The sequence below is a fragment of the Lacerta agilis genome, chromosome 3 (genome assembly GCF_009819535.1).
Source record: "Lacerta agilis isolate rLacAgi1 chromosome 3, rLacAgi1.pri, whole genome shotgun sequence".
Classification (NCBI taxonomy): domain Eukaryota; kingdom Metazoa; phylum Chordata; class Lepidosauria; order Squamata; family Lacertidae; genus Lacerta; species Lacerta agilis.
In genome coordinates this window covers 82,407,752-82,428,685 of record NC_046314.1, presented here as the reverse complement: position 1 = coordinate 82,428,685, position 20,934 = coordinate 82,407,752, and the positions used below count along the sequence as shown (strand labels likewise).

Genomic DNA, 20,934 nt, shown 5'->3' with positions numbered 1-20,934 from the left:
TAGGGAAAGCTGCTCTTTCGTCAGCATTGAATGTGGAATGTATTTCATCTCGGGCAGCAAAATGTCTTGGATCAGCCCTGTATAGTGTTCTTAAGATGTGTCTTTCTGATTCCTTCCTAATCTGGGATTAATATCCTCTCCATGTTCTGTTGCCACAAAAATGATAAAAGATTAGAATCCCACCTGTTTGCATTGGACTCAAAACAGATTCTCAAGGCAGTTTATAATCCCACTGTGGTGGTGGGGAGGATAGGTAGAAATCGTTTTGAAGTACAAGTGGACCTTCCTGGGGAAGCACAACTACAGAGAAAGCCTTGTTCCTTGTAACCACAAATGCAGCTTCAAAAGACAACAGCACCAGATGACTTTAGCCTGAGTGCATGGGAAGCTCAAACTGAAGAAAGTGGTGCTTGAAAGATTTCACCGTGTGAATCAATCCTTAGCTATAGTCATTGCAGAGGGCAGTTGATCTATAGTAACAAATATGGATGATTATGCAGACTATTTTCTTTCTGTAGACATAAATAAGGATTATAAAGATTACATGAGAATCACAGCTATGCAGAGTTAACACCCACATTCTGCTTAGAGCATGGTTTACCAGCCCTAGATACCATCAAGGCAGAGAGCTTAGAAATATAAACGATTCCATTTATTATAGAAGAGCAGAGAGAAACTGAAGATTCAGGAGGAATCTAGGTATTGCAGAATGTGGGATGCTTAACGAACCTGTATAAATAAACAACTTGGCATATCCATAGAAGAATGATTTACACACATGACTTTCGAATTTTTGAGCATAAGCATGTTTGCCACCAATTCCTGCCTTCTCTTTTTTATCCACCTCTGTCACTTTACTCATCTGGTTTCCTCCACACAGGCCAGCAGGCAATATTAAAATCTGCATACATTTAAATGAATTAACATAAGCAAATGGTCAATGACCACTGTGAATGGAACAGCCGCCCCCTTCCCCTCATTCACTCTCGTCTGTTGACACCCCCTGCATTTCCCAATCAAAGCTTTCTTTTTCTTAACCTTTGTTTTATCCTCTCCTTTCTCGTTTCTCAGTTAGTCATTAAAGCTCCAAAATGTGGTCAAACTAAATAAATGAGGCTGAAATGAAAAAAAAGCTGAGGAAAGATTAAAGAACTGACTGAAGCAGCCAAGCAGACAGAATGCACTTTGAGAGGCTTCAGGCCTTTAATGAGAGGACAAAGGCTAAATAAATCCCTCATGGGCAGCCATTAGCAGAGAAACACTGAACAATGTGGGGCGCTGGGCGGAGGCCATAGAACCCTATAATCTGCTAGCTGAAGTTCCCTAGTACATAGGTCTGTAGGCAAGGAGGGGGTCAGCTTAAAGTCGGGACTGTGGGTGCTCTTGATATTGTTGTTCTCCTTTGTAGTATACAGTATGAACCCACGCTCAGTTCTCCACCGCCCTTCTTAGGCTTCGCGTGGCCCTTAGCAAATCACTATGTTTGATCTTTGCTTCATCCTCTGCAAAATGGGGATAATTGTGCCCTAGCTCTCAGTGTTATTCTACTAAGAAAGAGCAAGTGATAAGCAATTATACCCTGAGGTAGAAATGGCTTCCCCCTCCACACTCGCACACAAATGTTTGCAATGTTTTCTTCCAGAATTTTCCAAATATTTTGGGTTACTTTTTTGTGGAAATGCATGAAGATGTTACAGTATTGTTTTCCTCAGTCTTCCCACATACTTCTTTCCCCCCTCACCTTCCTGGCTTGGTTCGTATGCCAGCCTGGGTGGCATGGTCTCCACAAGGAATCCAAAGCATTGTTCGCACAGCTGTGTGGGTAGTTGAATTTATCTAGCCTGCTCACATAGTTCACACTAGCCATAACCTTGCTGGTGAAACCCCCAGGTATCTGGGGTGAAGGTATGGCTATTGTTGGCTAAACCACCTGCTCAGAACATAGTAAGCTACCTTATGCTGAGTCAGACAATTGATCCATCTATCTACTTTGGCAGTGGCTTTTAAGCATTTTAGACTGGAGTCTTGCACAGCCCTGCCAGGAGAATCTCAGGATTGAACCTGGTGCCTTCTGCTTGCAAAGGTTATGCTTTGTCACTGAGCTACAGCGCTTCATACAAGCCATAGTCCTTCATATGTCCAAGAAGCCATGGGATTCAGCTTCTCACCAGCAGCCTTATTATTATTATTATTATTATTATTATTATTATTATTATTATTATTATTATTTCTTTATACCCTGCCCTCCCCGGCCAGGACCAGACATCAACATATAAAATATGTTAAAAACATAAAGTCAAACAATCAATTAAAATACAGCTTAAAATCAGATTAAGATCAAAATAAAATCAGATGGCAAACCCACGAATTATAACAGTAGGGGTTGGGGACATTAAGTGGTCACCAGGCCCAACTATTTGCGTTAGTCTTATATGGGCTGTGGGGAAGAGTTAGGGTGGCCACTTATAAAATGATCTTATAAAAGGAGGGGGGTCAGACTGGGCCCCGACCAAAGGCATGACGGAACAGCTCCATCTTGCAGGCCCTGCGGAAAGATGTCAAATCTCGCAGGGTTCTGGTCTCTTGCGGCAGAGCGTTCCACCAGTGAAACTGCATATGAAAAAGACTTGCTCAAGTTTCAGTTAGAGCACTAACAGATGGGAAATAAACTGCATGAAGAGCTGCTGCACAGTTTTAAAGAGATGGGTTTTAGTTTGAAAGACCCTCTGCCAAGCATCTTGTTTTCTTGTGGCTGGGTCAAAGCAGGCACATATTTTAGATAGATAGATAGATAGATAGATAGATAGATATAGACAGACAGATAGACAGCAAGCACAAGATGTGAGAGCTGGTAATAATCTGCTGTGTTAGGCCCCAATGCTAAGTTTGTCTGTGTCCTATAGCTGTGCTTTCTCTCTTTCTCTGTCTTTCTCATTCCCTCTTTTAGGTGAGGTGGACCAAAACTGCTGGCAGTGCTTCGGACAAATTCCAAGAGACATCGGTGTTTAATGAGACACTTCGGATTGAGAAGATCCAGAGGCTGCAGGGGGGTCGCTATTACTGTAAAGCAGAGAATGGGGTTGGGGTCCCTGCCATCAAGTCCATTCGAGTAGATGTGCAGTGTAAGTCATTTTGTGGCCATCCAAAGCTTCCCACAGTTCTACTGCGTACCGGTATCTGATCGCTTGGCTAGTGAAATTCTGCATTGACCTAGAAGCATCCTCATACCTCAGAGGCAAAGGGACAGGCACTGCTACTGCCACACTCACTTACCTGACGGTGCTGATCTTGGAATACCAGGCCATTTTTTTTAATGTGGTTAACTGGGGACTAAATTGTACTCTCCTGACAATGACTATATGAATGAGAAAGAGAGTGGTGTCTTGAGTAGAGTGCTGGACTTGGATCAGGTAGGTTTGGGTGTAGGTCCCTACTCAGCCAAGAAGCTCACTTTGGGTGTCCTTGAAGAATAATGCTAAACCATGGTTTGATGTGACATGACTTAAGAGAAGTGAACCTCAGGCTCATATGCTTCCATCCAACCCCTTCATGAGCACAAGGAAAAGATTAACCAGCTTATATCTGAATGGAGGAAACTCTCATTAGTTTAAACTGTGTTTTATTGAATGAATCAAAGATCAAACCATAGTTTACGATCCTGTCCTAACATGGGTGTACTTAACTGTTTAAACTACCCAACGTTCCCTGAGTTCAGATGTAACACTTAAACCAGTGATTGGATGTTTCAGATCCCTTTCTCATGGCTGTATGATGGAGAGTATATGCACCTGAGGCTTGGTTCGGCTCATTCATGTAGTGCTAAACCATGGTTTAGCATTATGCCTGAAACAGGACATCGTATGCCAGCCTAATCACTGTATGAGGTCACCATGATTAAAAAAAAACCAATAATCTTGTATTGCCCTATTTCAGCCTAACCCACTTCACATGTTTATCACCCTCAACTCACGTAGTCACACAAATGTGGCAAATAAATAATATAATAAATGTAAGACTACAATAAGAAGGAAGCTCGCTATCCCTTTAATTTAAAAGGACCCTCCATTCTGATATTTTCAAAGCCTCTTGCTTCTTAGCTTGGGTGCCTCATATTTCAGACTTGTTATTCACACACCCTCCCCTCCCCATTTTTATATCCCTACAAGTTGATGCTTTGAGGGGATGTTTGGTATAGTCTCCTCCTCTCATGCTTTTAGTGGTGATTGATCCCATCTGCATGAGATGCAATACTTTTATTTGGTCTACAAATACTTATTGCTTCCTTTTGTAGGTGCCTAGTGGCAATCACAGCAGCCTGGGAGGGGAGTTTTATAGGGCTCTAAAAGCCACTGCTGCCTCCTCCCAGCCAATCAGCCTCAGAGCAGATTTTGAAAAACAGTGTTGTAACTTGCTAGGTTTCAAAATATGTTAGATAGGAAAATTATTTAAAACCCCACATTTCACTTCAAAATCCACTTCTCTCTGCCCCTTCTAGAAGTCCACCCTATTTAGTTCATTTAGGCAATTTCTATACTGCTTAATCTATCAAAATATCAATAAATGATGGTTGGCAAACTAATAAGTGTTACAAAAATAACCAATTAAAACCCTTAATATCAATTTAGAGTTTATATCAGTATTTATATATTGGTAGACACTTCTCTACTCAACACCTCCCAGCTCTTACTCGGTCCACCTCAGTTCTCGCTCAGGGCTCAAACAAGCACACATGTCACACACACCCATATCTTGCACCAAAGAGAATTCCTGGAGCTTGCTGATATGCCATCACCCTATGTCTCATTCAGCACTCAAATCAGCTGCACTGTACACACCCAAATTTGATTCGTTGAGTTTCTCATGGGGTCCCACTTGTAGCAAGTAGGACACCCCCCAATTCACAGTTGTTTATCTGCCCTCCTCTTCCAAAAGCTTTGCTGTCTTACGGCAGGGCTTGCTTTCATTAGCCCTGATAATGATGTTTTAAAACAGATGTGTCTCCAACATTCATATCCAAATGCAAGCAATCCATTTTGCTGTTGGTGCCACCATAGATGGGGTGACAGAATCCCTATAGACGCTTCTCTTAGAAGCTTCTCTTAGAAAAGTTAGGCTCTCCCCTCTCCTCCTCTCCCCTGTGTTTCTCCTTGCTTATCTGAACTTGATAACTCATGCCGGGCACTTTAGTTGAGAACTAAAGTGGGGCTTTATCCTTGTGGGGTTTCCCTTTGCTTCTAGGATGCTGTTTGGATCTAAGCTGATGCAGACTCCTGCTGTTCTTCATGCATCTCTGACCTTTAGAGCTATGGGGTAAATTGGGTGGCCAAGGGCTTTCTGATACTAACATCTACTCCGCAGATGGACTTGGTAATACGCTGCCTCCTTTCTACTACTTTTTCTTTTCCTGCCCCGCAGAAGAGCCTGTATTTTATGAGTGCATAGATGCATGAATGAGAGGACTGGGAAGGTCCCAGTTAGTCCTTTACATAGATGACCTTTAACTGCATGCTCTACTGTTTGGCACAATGTCTTTCGCTCCTACCATTAGCATGTAACTCTTGATTGTAGATTTTCAGCTGTTAGTGGCCAGACCCAAGGCTAACAAATGGTGTCTTCTGAATAACATAGTGTTTATACTGTTGACCTGGAGAAGGACCCTGCAAATTACCTTGTAGAGCATGACCCCACTTCCTAACAGATGAGAATATAAGATGAGTGTGGCATCATAATGAAGATGAGTGTGGCATCATACTGTCAGGAAGTTCTTCCTAAACATTAGGAAGAACTTCCTGACAGTAAGAGCTGTTTGACAGTGGAATTTGCTGCCAAGGAGTGTGGTGGAGTCTCCTTCTTTGGAAGTCTTTAAGCGGAGGCTTGACAGCCATCTGTCAGGAATGCTTTGATGGTGTTTTCTGCTTGGCAGGGGGTTGGACTGGATGGCCCTTGTGGTCTCTTCCAACTCTATGATTCTAAGACCTGTCTTCTCCAGCATCCTGTTTCCCCCAGTGGTGCACCAGATGCCTTTACCAAACTCACAAGTAGGACTTGAGCCTTTACCCACTGTTGTTCCCCAGGAATTGGTATTCAGACTCATGGTGCCCCTGGTCCTGGAAGTAGATGCTGGACATTGATTCTATTTAGCCAGACTTGAGATGACAGTAGTGTGTGTCTCTCACTTTGACATGGCCAAATCTGTCCGTTTCAGTTTCTTTCAGTTTAAGTTTGGTTCTCCACATTTCCACCTCAGTCCATGAATTGTTTTTGCAAGTCCTCCTGAAAGCTCATCAGTATTTTATTGAAATTTTCTCCTAATATACACATTTTTGTCAAACATATGCTCTACAATCTAATGCATTGTTGCATGTGATTTTCACATGCATTTTTATGCACACTTTAGCTAAGTATATGCATTTTTGTACACGTTGCTTGGCTAGAGAACTGCGCTGGAAAATTCAGAAACGTGCAGGTTTCAAAGGATGTCTGCGTTTCGGTTGTCTGTTGTTTCTGAAAGTACACATTAGGCCTCAGATGTGAACAACTGTACCAAATTTCTCTCCTGTCCCAACTTGGGACCGAGACGAAATCACTGCTAGCAAAGAAAGATTAAAACACAAGTAGACAACAGGCCACAGATTCCTGAGGTGGCTCCACTGAAGTAATAGCAATGGCGCCAGCTGTGAGCATTGTCTTGCTTGTTGACCATCCTCATTCTGAAGATGGTGCCCTTCCAGAAAAGCCAAAGTTGTTTGTAGACTGAATTCCAAAGCAGCTCTCAGTTTGCAGGAGAGCATTAGGTCATGTGTTGCCATTTCCCCACCCAGATCTGTTTTCAAAGCTTCCCATAAATCCCTGCAGGAGAAAGCCAGGCAGCCTGCTGCTGTGTTTCAATTAATGCCAGCAAGGCAGGTGTGCTGGGGATGTAGGAAACTGCTGTCACTAGCACAAAGTCCCCAGTTATCAGCATTAATCAGGGAAGCTGCTGCTTGGAGCCTTTCCATGTTGGGAGAAAGAAAAAGGGAAGCCAGATGGAAGGAAGGGACATTTAAAAGTTATGTTGGTATTGAAACATCCCACATGGTTGTATCAATTGGCAAGTCACCAACCCGTGAGTTGAATTAATTTGTAACATAGCTTAGATGAAATCTACATTCTACTAGATAGGCCATTTTAGTAGGGAGCTGTTGTGAAGTGCCTTGAACTCTCGAAAGCGCTATGCAAACATTAGTTGTTAGTAATATTTCTTATCTTTGCTAAGATTTGAGCCTTTGGATTATTCTACCTATTGTGGGGAGATGTTGGGGCTTAGTTGGAGTGGAATGGAGTCTTGCAGAGAAGCAAGAAGAGTTTGCGGTGCCAGATTTCAGGGTGCACACAAACTTCCTGGGGCTCTAAGCATCTTCCTACAGACAAGTTGAGGAACAGGAAATGATGGTGGAATTTTCAGTTCTCCTGTCCCCTCAAAAAAAAGAAAAAGCTATAGGAGACCACTCCCCAATTTAATGGAAGATGAAAGGAGTCAAGAAAGTGGGGAGTGATTTTTGGCCTATCTTTAGTATGATGCCTTCCTTTTGTGCCCCGCACACACTGATGCCACCATGCCACTTGCAGCTGTGTTCATGTGGCTATCAGATTCTCCTGATACCCAAACCCATGTAGCCACCTCCCTCCCTACATTTCACTGAAACAGCACCACTCCCAGAGCTCTATCATTGCTTGATGCTGGGAAGACCATTGTTGACTCAAGCAAATTGGAGTTCTCCTGCCCTTTCAGGGGCATTTTTGTTACAAACCCATCAGTGCACAAGGCAAGATCCCACCCCCCACAACAAAAAATGTTTGGCCCACCATTACATCATCATCATAGGGTAATGTTAACTGCTTTATCCAAGGATAGAGCCCACAAAGCCCTCTTAATTTCAAACCAGCCCATTGAATCACAAAGACATGGATTTGGATAAATGGGAGATTCATGCTCAGTTCTTACTTTTATTTTTGACACAATTGAGCCACCACAGCTATACTTTCCTCTGCCACTTTGGCACAGCAAGGTCTTTTCCTGAATGCTCCCCAGCATGGCCAGAGATGATCGTTTTCACATCCTGGAGACTGATAGAGAATTCAGATTCTCCAGCAGCGGATAAAGATGAGGACTCGCCACACTAAGGAGCATTTTGAAGAAAAACTTGCCTGGAAAATTGGGAAGGAAAAGTCACCTTGTTATAGCTACTTTATCATGTCAAAAATGAATGAGGGAATCAGGCCTGGAGATAATTGAGATTTACATCAGGTGAGTTATACTGTAGCCCAATTTGCGTTATCGTCTCTTGAAGCCCAGTAATGCTATTTCAGCTGTTTCATTGTCACTGATTCTTATTTTTATATTTTAGCTCGTGGAACAAGGAAGAGGGCAGGCCCCGAAGCCCCATCCGAGTAGGAAATGCAGCAAGGAAGGGAATAGAAAGAGCAAAATGCAGAGGCGGCTCAGGGACAGAAATAGTGATGAGTCCAATGGGAAGCATATTTTCTCACTTGAATGGTGGATATGATCTCAAGGCACGGGGAAAATAAAATAACTGAAAGTTTAGCTACTGCACAAAGGTCTCGTTCTCCCATTAATATAAACGAGAGTCCCTCTGCACATTGTAGGGAATGTGTAGTTCTGAGCCATAACCATTCTGGGGAATTTAATCATCTTTCCAAATGAGTCTGCCGCCTCTATCTGGGGTCACAGCAGGTTCTCACAAAAAGATTTGTAGAGGGAAGAGGGAGCCTTGGCACTTAGAAGGAAAATAGGAGTGATATTAAAGGGTTTGGCACAGAATAAGGAAGTGGGGCAGTGCGGAGAGTTAGCATACATTGGCCAAATCTCCTAACCAAGTGTTTCAAAACTGGGCTTTAATCTTTGTGTCTCTCCTCTCTCTATTTGTCTCTGTTGCTACCCAGCTAACAACTCCATCCGTGTATCTGAACTGCAGACCCATATTATCAGGCTAATGGATCTCAGCCTCCATTACAAACACTGTCTCTTCAAAACACGCGCCTCATTAAAATATGCAAATAGCCTGGTCCAAGCAAATGTCTTGATGGGAAACGTCTGCTTTTAGCAGAAAGTCATCTCTCCCCTTGAAACCAGATTTTCCAGGCTTGTATATATATCTAAATCAATTTCTTTAAAACCCAGTAGCGTAAAGGAGCTTGGTGGAAATGTAGGGGTGGGGTGGGGAGGAAAACAGGCTCTGCTTTAATGGGCTCTGTGGGAACCAAACTCCAGGATGCAAGCAATTTTTCTAAATAGTTTTGTTTTGTAGATCCTTGACTTTAAAACAAAGGGACTGATTTTGTTCCACATCAGTGTAAGACTGGGATCGACCAACTGAGTTCAGTGGCTATCCCCTTCCCACCATCGGCCTTTCCAACCGTCTGGGGGAAGCAGCATATGAAACATGATGACAAGTTTCATTAATCTGATTTAGCCCTGTCTCTCCATATTAGTAGATCATTAAATGGAGCAGTAACATAGATGGATGGCAAGAATGGTGGTGTTTGATTCAAGGGCTCCTTGGTTCTCTGCCTGCTTGATCTTGGAGATACCTTGGAAGAAGGAGGCTCATTAAACAAACCAGTGCCTTTAGTGGTATCACATTGTAGAGTTCTTCCTGCATGGTACCATTTCACAGTACAAGTGGGCAGGGCTGCAATTTTGAATGTTTTCCCCACAGTGATTTCCCCAGAAATCTTATGCATGTAGAAAACTAACACATCGAGGAGAAAGGATCTTGGTTCTAAACTCTTCTCTGATTTTTGGGTGAAAGAAGGGTTTTTTTAAAAAAGAAAGAAAGAAAGAAAGAAATTAGGAGGTCATTTAGAAATTTAATTCCCTACCTGCAGTTGAACTACAAGCTACTTAAATTCTATCAACTGGCACAAATATAGGTATGGTGCTTAAAATATCAGAACACAGTTAAAAATACTACATCTGCAGGTTTCTTTTGCCATATGGTTTGTTAACAGTGAGGTAGCAGAATGCAAAATTTATTTAAGGGGTTTGTGTGGCATGTCCCACCCCCCTTCCAGCTTACTGGGGCCAAGTTGTCTTGTATTAAATTAATGACCAATCTGTCACGTGCAGATGGAAGATTGGAGACAATCTAGAGAAGAGGAGGAGGTGCCCTAATCTGGATGGGAGGCACTATCAGAGGAAGGGTGGGGGAGTTAGAGAGGTGCTGGTGGAATGTCAGGGGAGAGAGAAAATGTAAGCAAACCTGACCACATGGAGCTGGAGGGGGGAGTGGTCTTTTTCCTGTTAGAGAAGACACAGGACAGTCAGGGGTAGAAAGATAAAGTTAAGGAAGAAACGAAGTGTTGTTGCCTTAAGTTTATTTTTCCAAGGAATGCAGGTTAAGCGCAGAAAAATTAAAATGCCATTCATTGCAAAATGTTCTGTGTCTATATATATGAATCTTCCAAATCCCAAATTTAAAAATTGGCCCATATGTTTAATGAATGGGGCAAAAAACTATTTAATGGGGCACAAGAAAGAGGAGCAGAAGGCAGGCAATGTGTGTGCTTCCTTATGTTTTGCTTCCCATATTTTACATGATCAATATTGTATCATGTTCCTCTTTTCTGCCTTTAAAACGACGCTCCATCTCACCAGTCTATTCTTGTCTTTCTCTGTCTCTCCCTCCTTCTTCTCGCCCACTCTTTAAGTTTATCCCATTCCTGAAACGGGCATTTTTAGGTGCTACATAGTTGTCTAGCAGATACCTAAGCCTCCTTAGGGAGGGCACTAATTTGAGAATCCCAGGTATCCTGTGACGAGGGAGGATAGTCCATTCTTACCAGGTCACCTGTGCTTCTCCTTACCACTGATAAACTGGATTGTCTCAAGTATTGTGTGGATTGTTATTTATTTATTTAAAATAAAATTTATATACCGCTTGGTTGCAATAAAACCTCTAAGTGGTATTTATTTATTTTTTTGTATTGTAACCTGCCCTGGGATCTGTTAGGATGACGGGAAGCCTGTATATTTGCCAAATAAATGATTAAACTTATTCCTTCTCCCCCCCCCCCCCAATGCAATAGCATTGAGCAATGAGCCACAGGTTTAGTCAGTCACTTTGCCTTCAGGTACCTATCAGGGCAATCTTCTGTAGGAGCACCTGGAAGCCTACCAGCTGTTGTCCTGCCCTTCCTTCTTGGAGTTCTGGCTGACCAGCAGACCTTGGTGCATCCTGGCCTAAGCTACACTAATAGCTGCTGTGGGCTCCTTCCCTTCCTTGCAGATTTGGACGAGCCCATCCTCACTGTTCACCAGACCATCAGCGACGTACGTGGCAGTTTCTATCAGGAGAAAACAGTCTTCCTTCGCTGCACAGTCAACTCTAACCCACCTGCTCGCTTCATCTGGAGGCGGGGCTCCGAGACCCTTTCCCACAGCCAGGATAATGGAGTGGATATCTATGAACCCTTATATACACAGGTGAGAGGGATGCTACCTGTAAAAAACAACAGGTAGCTTCTTGTTGAGACTTCTGTTTTCTTTGGGCTGCCAGCTTAGAGCCTGAGAGGAGGAAAGGTTTTATTATACTCCCAGGCCTCTCTCCCACTTCTAGCTCCTCAGCGGACAACTGTTGACACACAGAGAAAAAGGACTTTCCATGTTCTCTTCTTTCATCTGAAGGGTGGTGAAAGTATACTAGAGATAGTGACTAGAGATATGAAGACTGGGGGGGGGGTAGTGTTCCCCTCATCTCCCCCCCCCAAGGACTTGTTTACAATTTTTCCAAGAAACTGAAAATTTTTGGAAAACACTGAAAAGCCTCCCAATGACATATTTTCTCCTTTAGATTGAGTGAAATGCCTTTGAATATTTTTTTGTGTGAGAGTCAGTCTACAGCATAATAATCCTGGCACATATAATACTCAAACCCAAGATGCGTTTCTGTGCTTAGAAGGTGCTGCCAACTTTCATGAGAGAAACATATGGGGCTTCTGTTACTTGTAAAGTGCTGCTTCCCTTCTTCTGGTGACTTTTGGTCAAGTTTGGAGATACCAGAAGAAAGTATGCTGCTTCTGCTGTCCTTTGGGCCAGGCCTACCCCTTGCAGTTGACATTTTCACCTTATCTCTCAAACAAGAGTGACACAGACATTGTGGTAACACCCTGGGGGAAACAGCAGGCTTACTTCCCTGCCCTGCTGGATGACAAGAAGCTCAGAAGGAGGTAGAAACTTTTCTCTGCATAAATGATGGTGATGATGATAAGTTCCTATTTCCACCTGGAAAGTTAAGAGCTCCATGAAGAAGGGCAAATCTTGCTGAGGACTGAAAAAGCACTTGGTTGGCAAGTGATCAGACCATGTTATGAGACCTATGAAACCATATAGCAGTAAGCTACTTTTTCCTAGGTTGCCTGTGCGACTGTTTTGTTTTTTAATGTTTGTTGTTGCTTGAAAATGCTGAAACATCTAGTGAGGAAGTACAATTTTGAGAAGAGTTTACAGGGTGAATGTGTTTCTTTCGTGCTCAACAAAGAAAGGATCAAAACTCTTGAGATTTCCTGTGTGCTTTCTTTCCTTAAATCATTTATTAGTGGTTCTCTCTTCCTCTGAATTCCTGGATAGTTTTAGGGAGCTGTGGCTGTGCTGCCGAAAGCAGTCTGGGAAATGGTGCCTCCAGCCTTTCCTTTGTATGCACTACTATAGTTAATTTCAGAGCTTCTGCCGGGGAGACGACGTAAGAAGCACAAGGAAAATAACCTAGAAGGGAGAAAGAAAAGGGCAGTTCTTTTGGGAAAGCTTCATCCCACACATCTATCTGCCAACCCCAGGCTGGACTCTTGTGTGGATTCTGGCTGAGTTTGATTTTTCTGGTGTGCCCCAGGCAGCTTCTCAGTTAATATAGCCCAGTACATGGCTTATTAAAACTATCCTTCCTTGCATGCAGAGGAAACAGTCAGCAGGATGAAAGAGAGACTTGCATGCCTTTGGATGTCAGTAAGAATGGATGCACAATGGATTCATGCCTATGATTTTTTTTTAAAAAAATATACTTCCAGCACAGTATCCAGACAGGGAAGGCTTACACCAGACCTTGCTGTGAGATATGTGTGCCTCAGATGCAAGAAGAGCTTGCGAATCTTAGGGGACATGCACAAGTTCTTTGCAGTTGCTACACAGGAAGCAAGGGAAATAGATGTGCAAAACACACATCCATTCTCGCATTTGCCCTGTGAAATCTGAAGGTACCCTAAGCAGACAACTCAATTGATCTGTTCTGGTAGATCAAAATATGCTATGGGTGAGTACTGGTGTTCTGAATAAGAGACTGTGGCAGTGTTTGGTAAGAAAACAAGTCATTAAAATATAAGATCATTTCGTGTGTGTGTGTGCGTTGAGTGAGGGACCTTCATATCAGGACTGGCTGTTCTGAAATGTGCTCAGAGACTGACTAGCTTGTCATGTGAAGACCTCCAGGTATAGGGCGGTATATAAATTCAATAAATAATAATAATAAATAATGTGAAGCTCCTCTGTTTGGATCATCAAACCCTTGGCAATGATTCTGTTGTTGAATTAAACAAGTAAAGGAACCACAAACTAGAAGGACAATGATGTGCCATTATTCTTTTCGTACACTCATTTCTTGGTGTTTCCACTTACACTTACACTTACACTGGTCTAAAAAAAGTTTAAAAGTATTTTTTGAGGTGGCTCTGATGCTCAAAATGGGACATCCAGGAATTGTTCTCCCCTTTTCTATCTTCTGACTGTTGCTTGAAACTGGCTCACTTGCTTGCTCTGTAAACACTTCCTTGCCCTTCATCTGTTTCTTCGTAAGGCATATTTTGGACTTGAAAGACTTGGTAACATGGCTGCTGGAGGGAGAGTGTGTTTGTATGTAAATTGCTATTTCCATCCAAATAGACAAAAAAGTATATATGGATATAGATATGTACACATACATACACAATTTCTTTCTTTCTTTCTTTCTTTCTTTCTTTCTTTCTTTCTTTCTTTCTTTCTTTCTTTCACCCCGAGGTGCCATTAGTCATATCTTCGTAAAAGTGCCATGGATGCCAACACAAAATGAAAAAAAAGAGCTGACAGTTCTCTGTACTGTCAACAAAAAAAGCACTGCGCATACGTACCTGTATATAAAATCCATATTCCCATTCCATGGCGTAGCTTACATAGCCAAATCGAACAAAACAGCTATAACTGCGTATAAGGGAGCAACTGTAGCTCCCAATGTGTGCTCATGGAGAGAGTAAGGATTGGATGGAGGTTTCTCTCTGCCAGTGATGGTGGTGGGTCTTCCACTGCTGTGGCCACTGGAAGCTCAGGCAGTTGTGAAGTTACCAGTGGTGGGATTCCTGCCAGAAGTAGTCAGCCCAAGCCCCTATAATAGAGTGTTAAAAGGGCAGGATAGAGGTGGAGCAGGTCTAGCATTGGATCTCCCAGATCCTCAGCCATTCTCAAAAGAGGACTTTTTGCTGTGCCAGCCTGGAGCTCTTAGAGCAAAAAAACAACCATCAGGAAACCACAAACCCCACCCACTCACCCTGCTCTAACCAACAGAAGCCTGGAGGGCTTTGAGTGTGGCATTGGGTCTGCCACTCCAGTGGTCTCCTGGGCAGGTTAGGAGTGCTCTGCTCCAGTCAGAAATTAATCCATTTATAACATGAATCAAATCAACAGTCTCTCATATAATAATAATAATAATAATAATAATAATAATAAATAATAATATCCCACCCAACTGACTGAGTTGCCCCAACCACTCTGGGCGGCTTCCAACAAATCAATATAATATGCTCATAACAACTCATCTCTCTGATTTATCATATAGCCTCTAGCATCTGCTCACTTATACCATAATAGTTATTTTTTGCACTTCCAATATTTAACAAAACTTATCCCACTATTCCAGTGACTCATTTTTACATAATCCATCCTTCCCAAAATATTTTAAAACAGGAACTCTTTAACGTCACTGTTCTATGCTAGGTATTACTTTCACGTTCTTTTACAGATGGGAATTATAATTTTTTTCTTCCATATTTTACCCATTCAAATTGGTGTTGGCAATATTTTTCTCCTTTAAAACTTCACACTGAAACTTCCAGTTTTCCCAATTGAAGAATCATCGGCTCATAGTTACCTTATACCCACTTATATTCTAAATGGTTATAATTGACTGATTTTTTTAAATATATTCACGCAACCATAAAATACGTCAAAAGTCTGCCAAGTCTTGACAACCCCATCCTCACCATGCATTTGAACCATTATTCTACCACTTTATGTCATGCTTCTGCCAAAGAGTCCAGGAAAATGTAGTTTGTTAAGGCTGCTGAGGGTTGTTAGGAGACCCCCATCCCCCTAACAGAGCTACAGTTCCCAGAGTAGTTGAACAGTCAATTGCTTTCCCTAAGGAACTCTGGGACTTGTAGCTTGGTGAGGGGAATAGGAGTAATCCTAGAACTCTCACCACTCTTAAAAACTACATTTTTTCCCCAGGACTCTTTAGGGGAAATCATGACTGTTAAAGTGGTATAATTGTGATGTAAATGTATGGAGCAGATGTGGCCATCTCGCCCAACATGATACCCAGGGCTTTTTTTGCAGCTGGAACTCGCTGGAACTCAGTTCTGGCTGAGTTCAGGTTGGTGCCATTGCCATTATAAGAGAACAAGGAAGGTGTTCATGGTGATTTCTGGCACCTCTTTTTCTAGAAAAAGAGCACTGATGCATTTGATAATGCATTTATTTTGTTTGTTATCTCAAAGGTGCAAAATACAATAGGTATTTTCTCTTGCAGCTACACCCCAAGAATGTATAGGATCATTCCTACAAACCTTTTTACATATTATTAATTACAATTATCTTGTTTGGACATATTTCTCTTTACAACAACTCACAAATGGGCATCTGGATACCGTCCAGAATTAAATCTGTTGCTTCAACCATCTTTTACAAAAATAAATTCTGTTTAGTCCTTTCTGCTTCCAGAAATTACAGTACACTCTACCTTGCTCAAAACAGTTCATAGAATAGAAGGATGGGTTCATTGATCCTATTTGCAACAAGAGGAAGTCTGGATGATCTTCTGGTTAGTTCCTGTCCTAGAAACCTTATTTCACATAACCACTATAAATAACTGTATGATAGGATAGCAACTATCACATTCCATTGACTAACCAAGTTTGGTGACATGTGATAGGAGCATATCTAAACCAGCAGTTTCATAGGATCAGGTTACTAGGAAATACAAACACTGTGTTTTTATACTATTGTATGGCTAAGATGCGACAGAAAAGTTTGTGTGCACAATGTCACATTCATCTGCATGCCTTCTGCCATCTCAGCTTTGTGACTGCATACAGGTCTTTAAAATGAAGCTTAGACAGTTGGTTACATTAACAAGTGGAGTAAAGTGAATTGTAGACTTAATAGTTTAGGCTTTACAGTCCCAGGTTCTACACATTTACTCATCGTTTACTCATCAATAAATCAGACGCATACGAATCCTGCATAAATCACTTGTTGACAGGCAGGCAGGCTGTAAATGCCATTGTTCATGCCGCTTAGCAACCATTCTCCAGGGAGGTGTTTTTCACAAGGGTATTGGTCTCCTAGGCATTTATTTTACTCATCCAGTTCATATATTACACATTCCATTGCATACTGTTATGTGAACATCATGTTCTGAGCTGTATAGGCAGCTATAGTGAATTTGTAGTAGAATCATAGAACATCTAGTCCAACTTTGTGGAATGCAGGAATCTTTTGCCCAGTGTGGGGCTCGATCCAACGACCCTAAGATTAAGAGTCTCATACTCCTACCAACTGAACTATCCTAGGTGGCTTTATATGTGATCGGTCTCATGAAAGACATTCTCTAAAACAGATTTTCTTCAAGCAAAAAGGCAAGTGGAACCTAACCAAGCAGTGCGACATTGCTGATAGCTCCCAATTAGTATGCTCCTTGACCAAAATGTTGACATATCCAATGCTGCATGCCTAACTTGGCATGACAGCCTCAAAAAGTTCTTCTGGAAAGTCCTTTGGAAAGAGTTTTTAAATGGAAACAGGAGGTCAAAAGGACTGATCAGTTACGGAAAACCATACCCATGCAGGAGGAAAGAAAGAAAGGATCATCATAAACTAGTGGGACATTTTTTTTAATGATCCAAAAATCAAAATGGAAACTTGGCAAGATAGCACTAAGTGCAGATTATTAAGAAGGACTGTATTGGTGATGCAGAAGAGTAAGGGAAAGAAATAAGGAACTCATTTTGTAGACTAATGAAATTCATTTCATATGATATAGGTGGACCTTAGCAATATAGTTTTTCATCCCACAGCTGTCAAGTGACGTGAAGAAAAAGATAGCCTGGCTCAGTTTTCTGCTTAAAGCAAAAGGGAAAGTCTGTTCCCTCCAGCCCTGTCAATGGCCCTATTAAAAGCTGCTATGTCCTAAGTGAATCATCCTAGAGTTCTCTATCCGCTTTTCTAGAAGTTCCATTGCACTCAATTAGACTTACTTCGGAGCATGTATATATAGGATTCCAATTTTGTTCTGGGCTTCACCTCTGGACCTACCTCAAACTGCTGGTTGTTGTTGTTTTTTACCCACCAGATCAGAATAGTTTCATGGTAAAGACTGGGGGGGGGGGGGTTATCCCTCCCCAGCAAGGATCCTGTTTCCCAAAGGGTCATTGGTGGGGAGTTGACTTTTGCCCCACACACCAGGGATTTTGGGGGACACAACCTATTCTCTCTGGGAGAGAATTGTTTCAACTGACTGCCTAGGGGAAGGCACAGATCTGCATCAAAAACAGTTTGTAATATTCACCTCAACATTCTTCCAAATCACTGTGATTGGAGAGAACTCTGGGTGTTTCCTTAGTCAGCTTGGTTTCACTTTTTTAAAAATGCACTAGTTGCTTTAATCAGGGGAGAAAGATAGGGTTGTTTTTAAATGCAGCATTTTTTGTTGCCCCTGAATCCACAGAATGATTCAGAGCATTAAGGGAATCCCTGATACAATGTGAAGACCTTAAGAGAATGACTCCTATTCACCTAGTGATTTGGGAAGTACACTGAGCTAATGCACACACCTACTATTTGCATATTCAAGGTTTTGTTGAGGTAGTGGGTGGCATATTTATCAAACATGTGAATGAAACATTTTGGAAACCTTTTAGAGTGTAAGTCCAAAAAGCAGAATATGCTGGCCATTTCCAAATATTCAAAGGCATTCCAGGAAAATGAGAGGAATAACTGTTTGCTCTAGCTGGTGAATAAAGGACAAGAAGCAATGATATTTAAACTACAGGGCAGCTGAGCATTTTGAATAAGCTGCCTGGAGGGTGAAATCTCCTTCCGTGGAAGACTGGACACACATCTGTCAATGATACTCTGCATGTAAGATCATTTTTTTCAGGGAAGGGAGTTGCAGGAGATGCATTGATTCATAATATTGCCATCCCATATTCTTTCTGTGGCTCTCAGTGTAGTGTACATAGGATTCCCATGTGATCTCCCTCTTGGCCATGCCCTGACCAGATCGAAAGGTGGCCGCAATGTTATGGCATCACATAGGGAGGTGGGTGGGTGTGGTTCAGAACTGGAGAGGGAAGGAAGGGTTGAATGCTGCCTCACCCCTCCGCCTCAAAAATAATCACCCCCTGTGTTGCACTTAGGCATAGAGGAAATTGGGCAGGACTGTTTGCATGTACGAGCCAATCCTAACATTCTTTGATGGAAACACTGTCTGGGTCATATTAAAGTCTGTCAATCTCTCTCTCTCTCCCTTCCTTTTCCTCTTCTACTTCCTCTTCCTGTTTCCTTCCAAATCCAGGGAGAAACCAAAGTCCTGAAGCTGAAAAATCTGCGACCCCAAGACTATGCCAGTTACACATGTCAGGTGTCCGTTAGAAATGTTTGTGGCATTCCTGACAAGTCAATCACCTTCGAACTTACGAACACAACAGGTAAGTGAGAGACCTCCAATGGGTGATGTCAGTAGCAAATGTGTTAGCATATGAGTCCCACCCATTAAGATGAGCAGCAGAGGCTTTGCTGGCAGGAGGGAAGGGGGGATATTTGAGCAGGAACTTACATTTTTTACTGTGAATTCAACTTGGGACTCTTCCTACAACTGATTTTAAGTTCACATTTCCACAAGTTTGCCCTTATAAGACTTCTTTAAAGTGTGTTTATGAGACAAAATGTTACATCAGAAGGGGCTGTGGGACAGATCAAATCATACAAGATAATGCTTTTCCTTCAGCTCTGCTCCAGTATGGGAAATGAGTCTATTTGGGAGAAAAGTGCTGGGGAATTGAAGGGAAATAAGCTTTGCAGGGAGATAATACCTTGGGCTAACATCTCCTTCCCACTTGTCCAACACTCTTGCTCTTAAAGCCCAACCATCCTTCTGCTGCTCTATATGTGTTTGGGGTATGACTAAGGGTTCTGCCACTGTCATTGAGGTCTTTCTTAATGTTAGAACCTTCAGTCCCTTATGCAAGGATGTCTGACTGGAGAATGGAGAATAGGCACACATGCCTTTGATTTGAAACAGAGAGAGAATCCTGTTTGACTTGAACATTGCTATTCTTAAGAAGTACAGTCATACCTCATGTTGCGTCCACTTCAGGTTACGTCTTTTCAAGTTGACAACCCGGAAGTACTGGTACGGGTTACTTCCAGGTTTCGCCGCATGCGCAGAAGTGCTAAATCGCATTTCGGTATGCACAGACACAGCGCTTCTGGATGCGAACGCCTCAAGTTGCGGACATGCCTCCAGGACAGATTACGTCCACAACTCGAGGTTCCACTGTATATGTAAAAAGACCATAAGAAAATTGTCTTTAAATATCTACTTCCCCCACCTTTACCACCACTGCAATTTCACATGACTGCATTCAGGAATGGTCCTTTCGTCCTTACGGAATCTTCCCCCCCATGAATTTTGTAATGGTGCCTATCTCCTGTGGGTCAGGGCCAGGGAGAAAAAAGAAATTCAGTTCACATTGAAACGCAAATGTTCCTAATTTGTGCTTTCTGAAACAATACACAAACCAAAACATGGTCATCTTTTGAAATTCACACTTCTCCGAATTTTGCAATGCCTACTCCTGCAGTCAGGTTATGTGTATATATACGCATCTACTGGGATTAAGGGTGCTTCTAAATGCACATAACAGTGAAAATTACATACAAAAGCACATTATATTACTGGAAATCGCCTTAGAAAAAACTTGTTATTAGGAAAATTACATGCAAACATGTACATTAAGAGAAATTCTCACTAAAATGCTGATGACTTTTCATGAGGACTTTTTGAAAAACAATTTGCAAAGCGGTGTGGAGTACTGACTTTGAGTGTCATGGTTGTCACTCAGACTATGATGACAGATGCTCTTACTTGATATTAAGGAAGAGAACTTTACTGAGGCTGATTTAACAGGCAAAGAGTCACAACAGCCTCAAAACTCGGACTAGGCAATGGGAACAGCATGACTAGCTGGACTAGAAGAAGCAGTCCAAGATCAGGGCAAGGAGTTAAGAACTGCATAGAAGCAATGGTGTTGTTTAAATAAAAACCTGCCAAGTTTTAAAGGTGAGGTGGCGCTGTGGGTTAAACCACAGAGCCTAGGGCTTGCTGATCGGAAAGTCAGCGGTTCGAATCCCCGCGATGAGGTGAGCTCTCGTTCGGTCCCTGCTCCTGCCAACCTAGCAGTTCGAAAGCATGTCAACGTGCAAGTAGATAAATAGGTACCACTCCGGCGGGAAGGTAAACGGCATTTGCATGCGCTGCTCTCGTTCGCCAGAAGCGGCTTAGTCATGCTGGCCACATGACCCGGAAGCTGTATGCCAGTTCCCTCGGCCAATAAAGTGAGAGGAGCCCCAGAGTC

General features: G+C 42.3%; 1 protein-coding gene across 1 annotated transcript in view; it reads left to right on the top strand.

Annotated features, from left to right (window-relative positions):
• The window catches only part of MDGA1 (MAM domain containing glycosylphosphatidylinositol anchor 1), a 254,017-nt gene that overhangs the window by 93,626 nt on the left and 139,457 nt on the right, over positions 1–20,934 (top strand). The window contains exons 3-5 of the mRNA XM_033144575.1: positions 2,948–3,122; positions 11,289–11,485; positions 18,873–19,005. Coding sequence (XP_033000466.1) covers positions 2,948–3,122; positions 11,289–11,485; positions 18,873–19,005 — 505 coding nt within the window. The remainder of the gene's footprint in view (positions 1–2,947; positions 3,123–11,288; positions 11,486–18,872; positions 19,006–20,934) is intronic.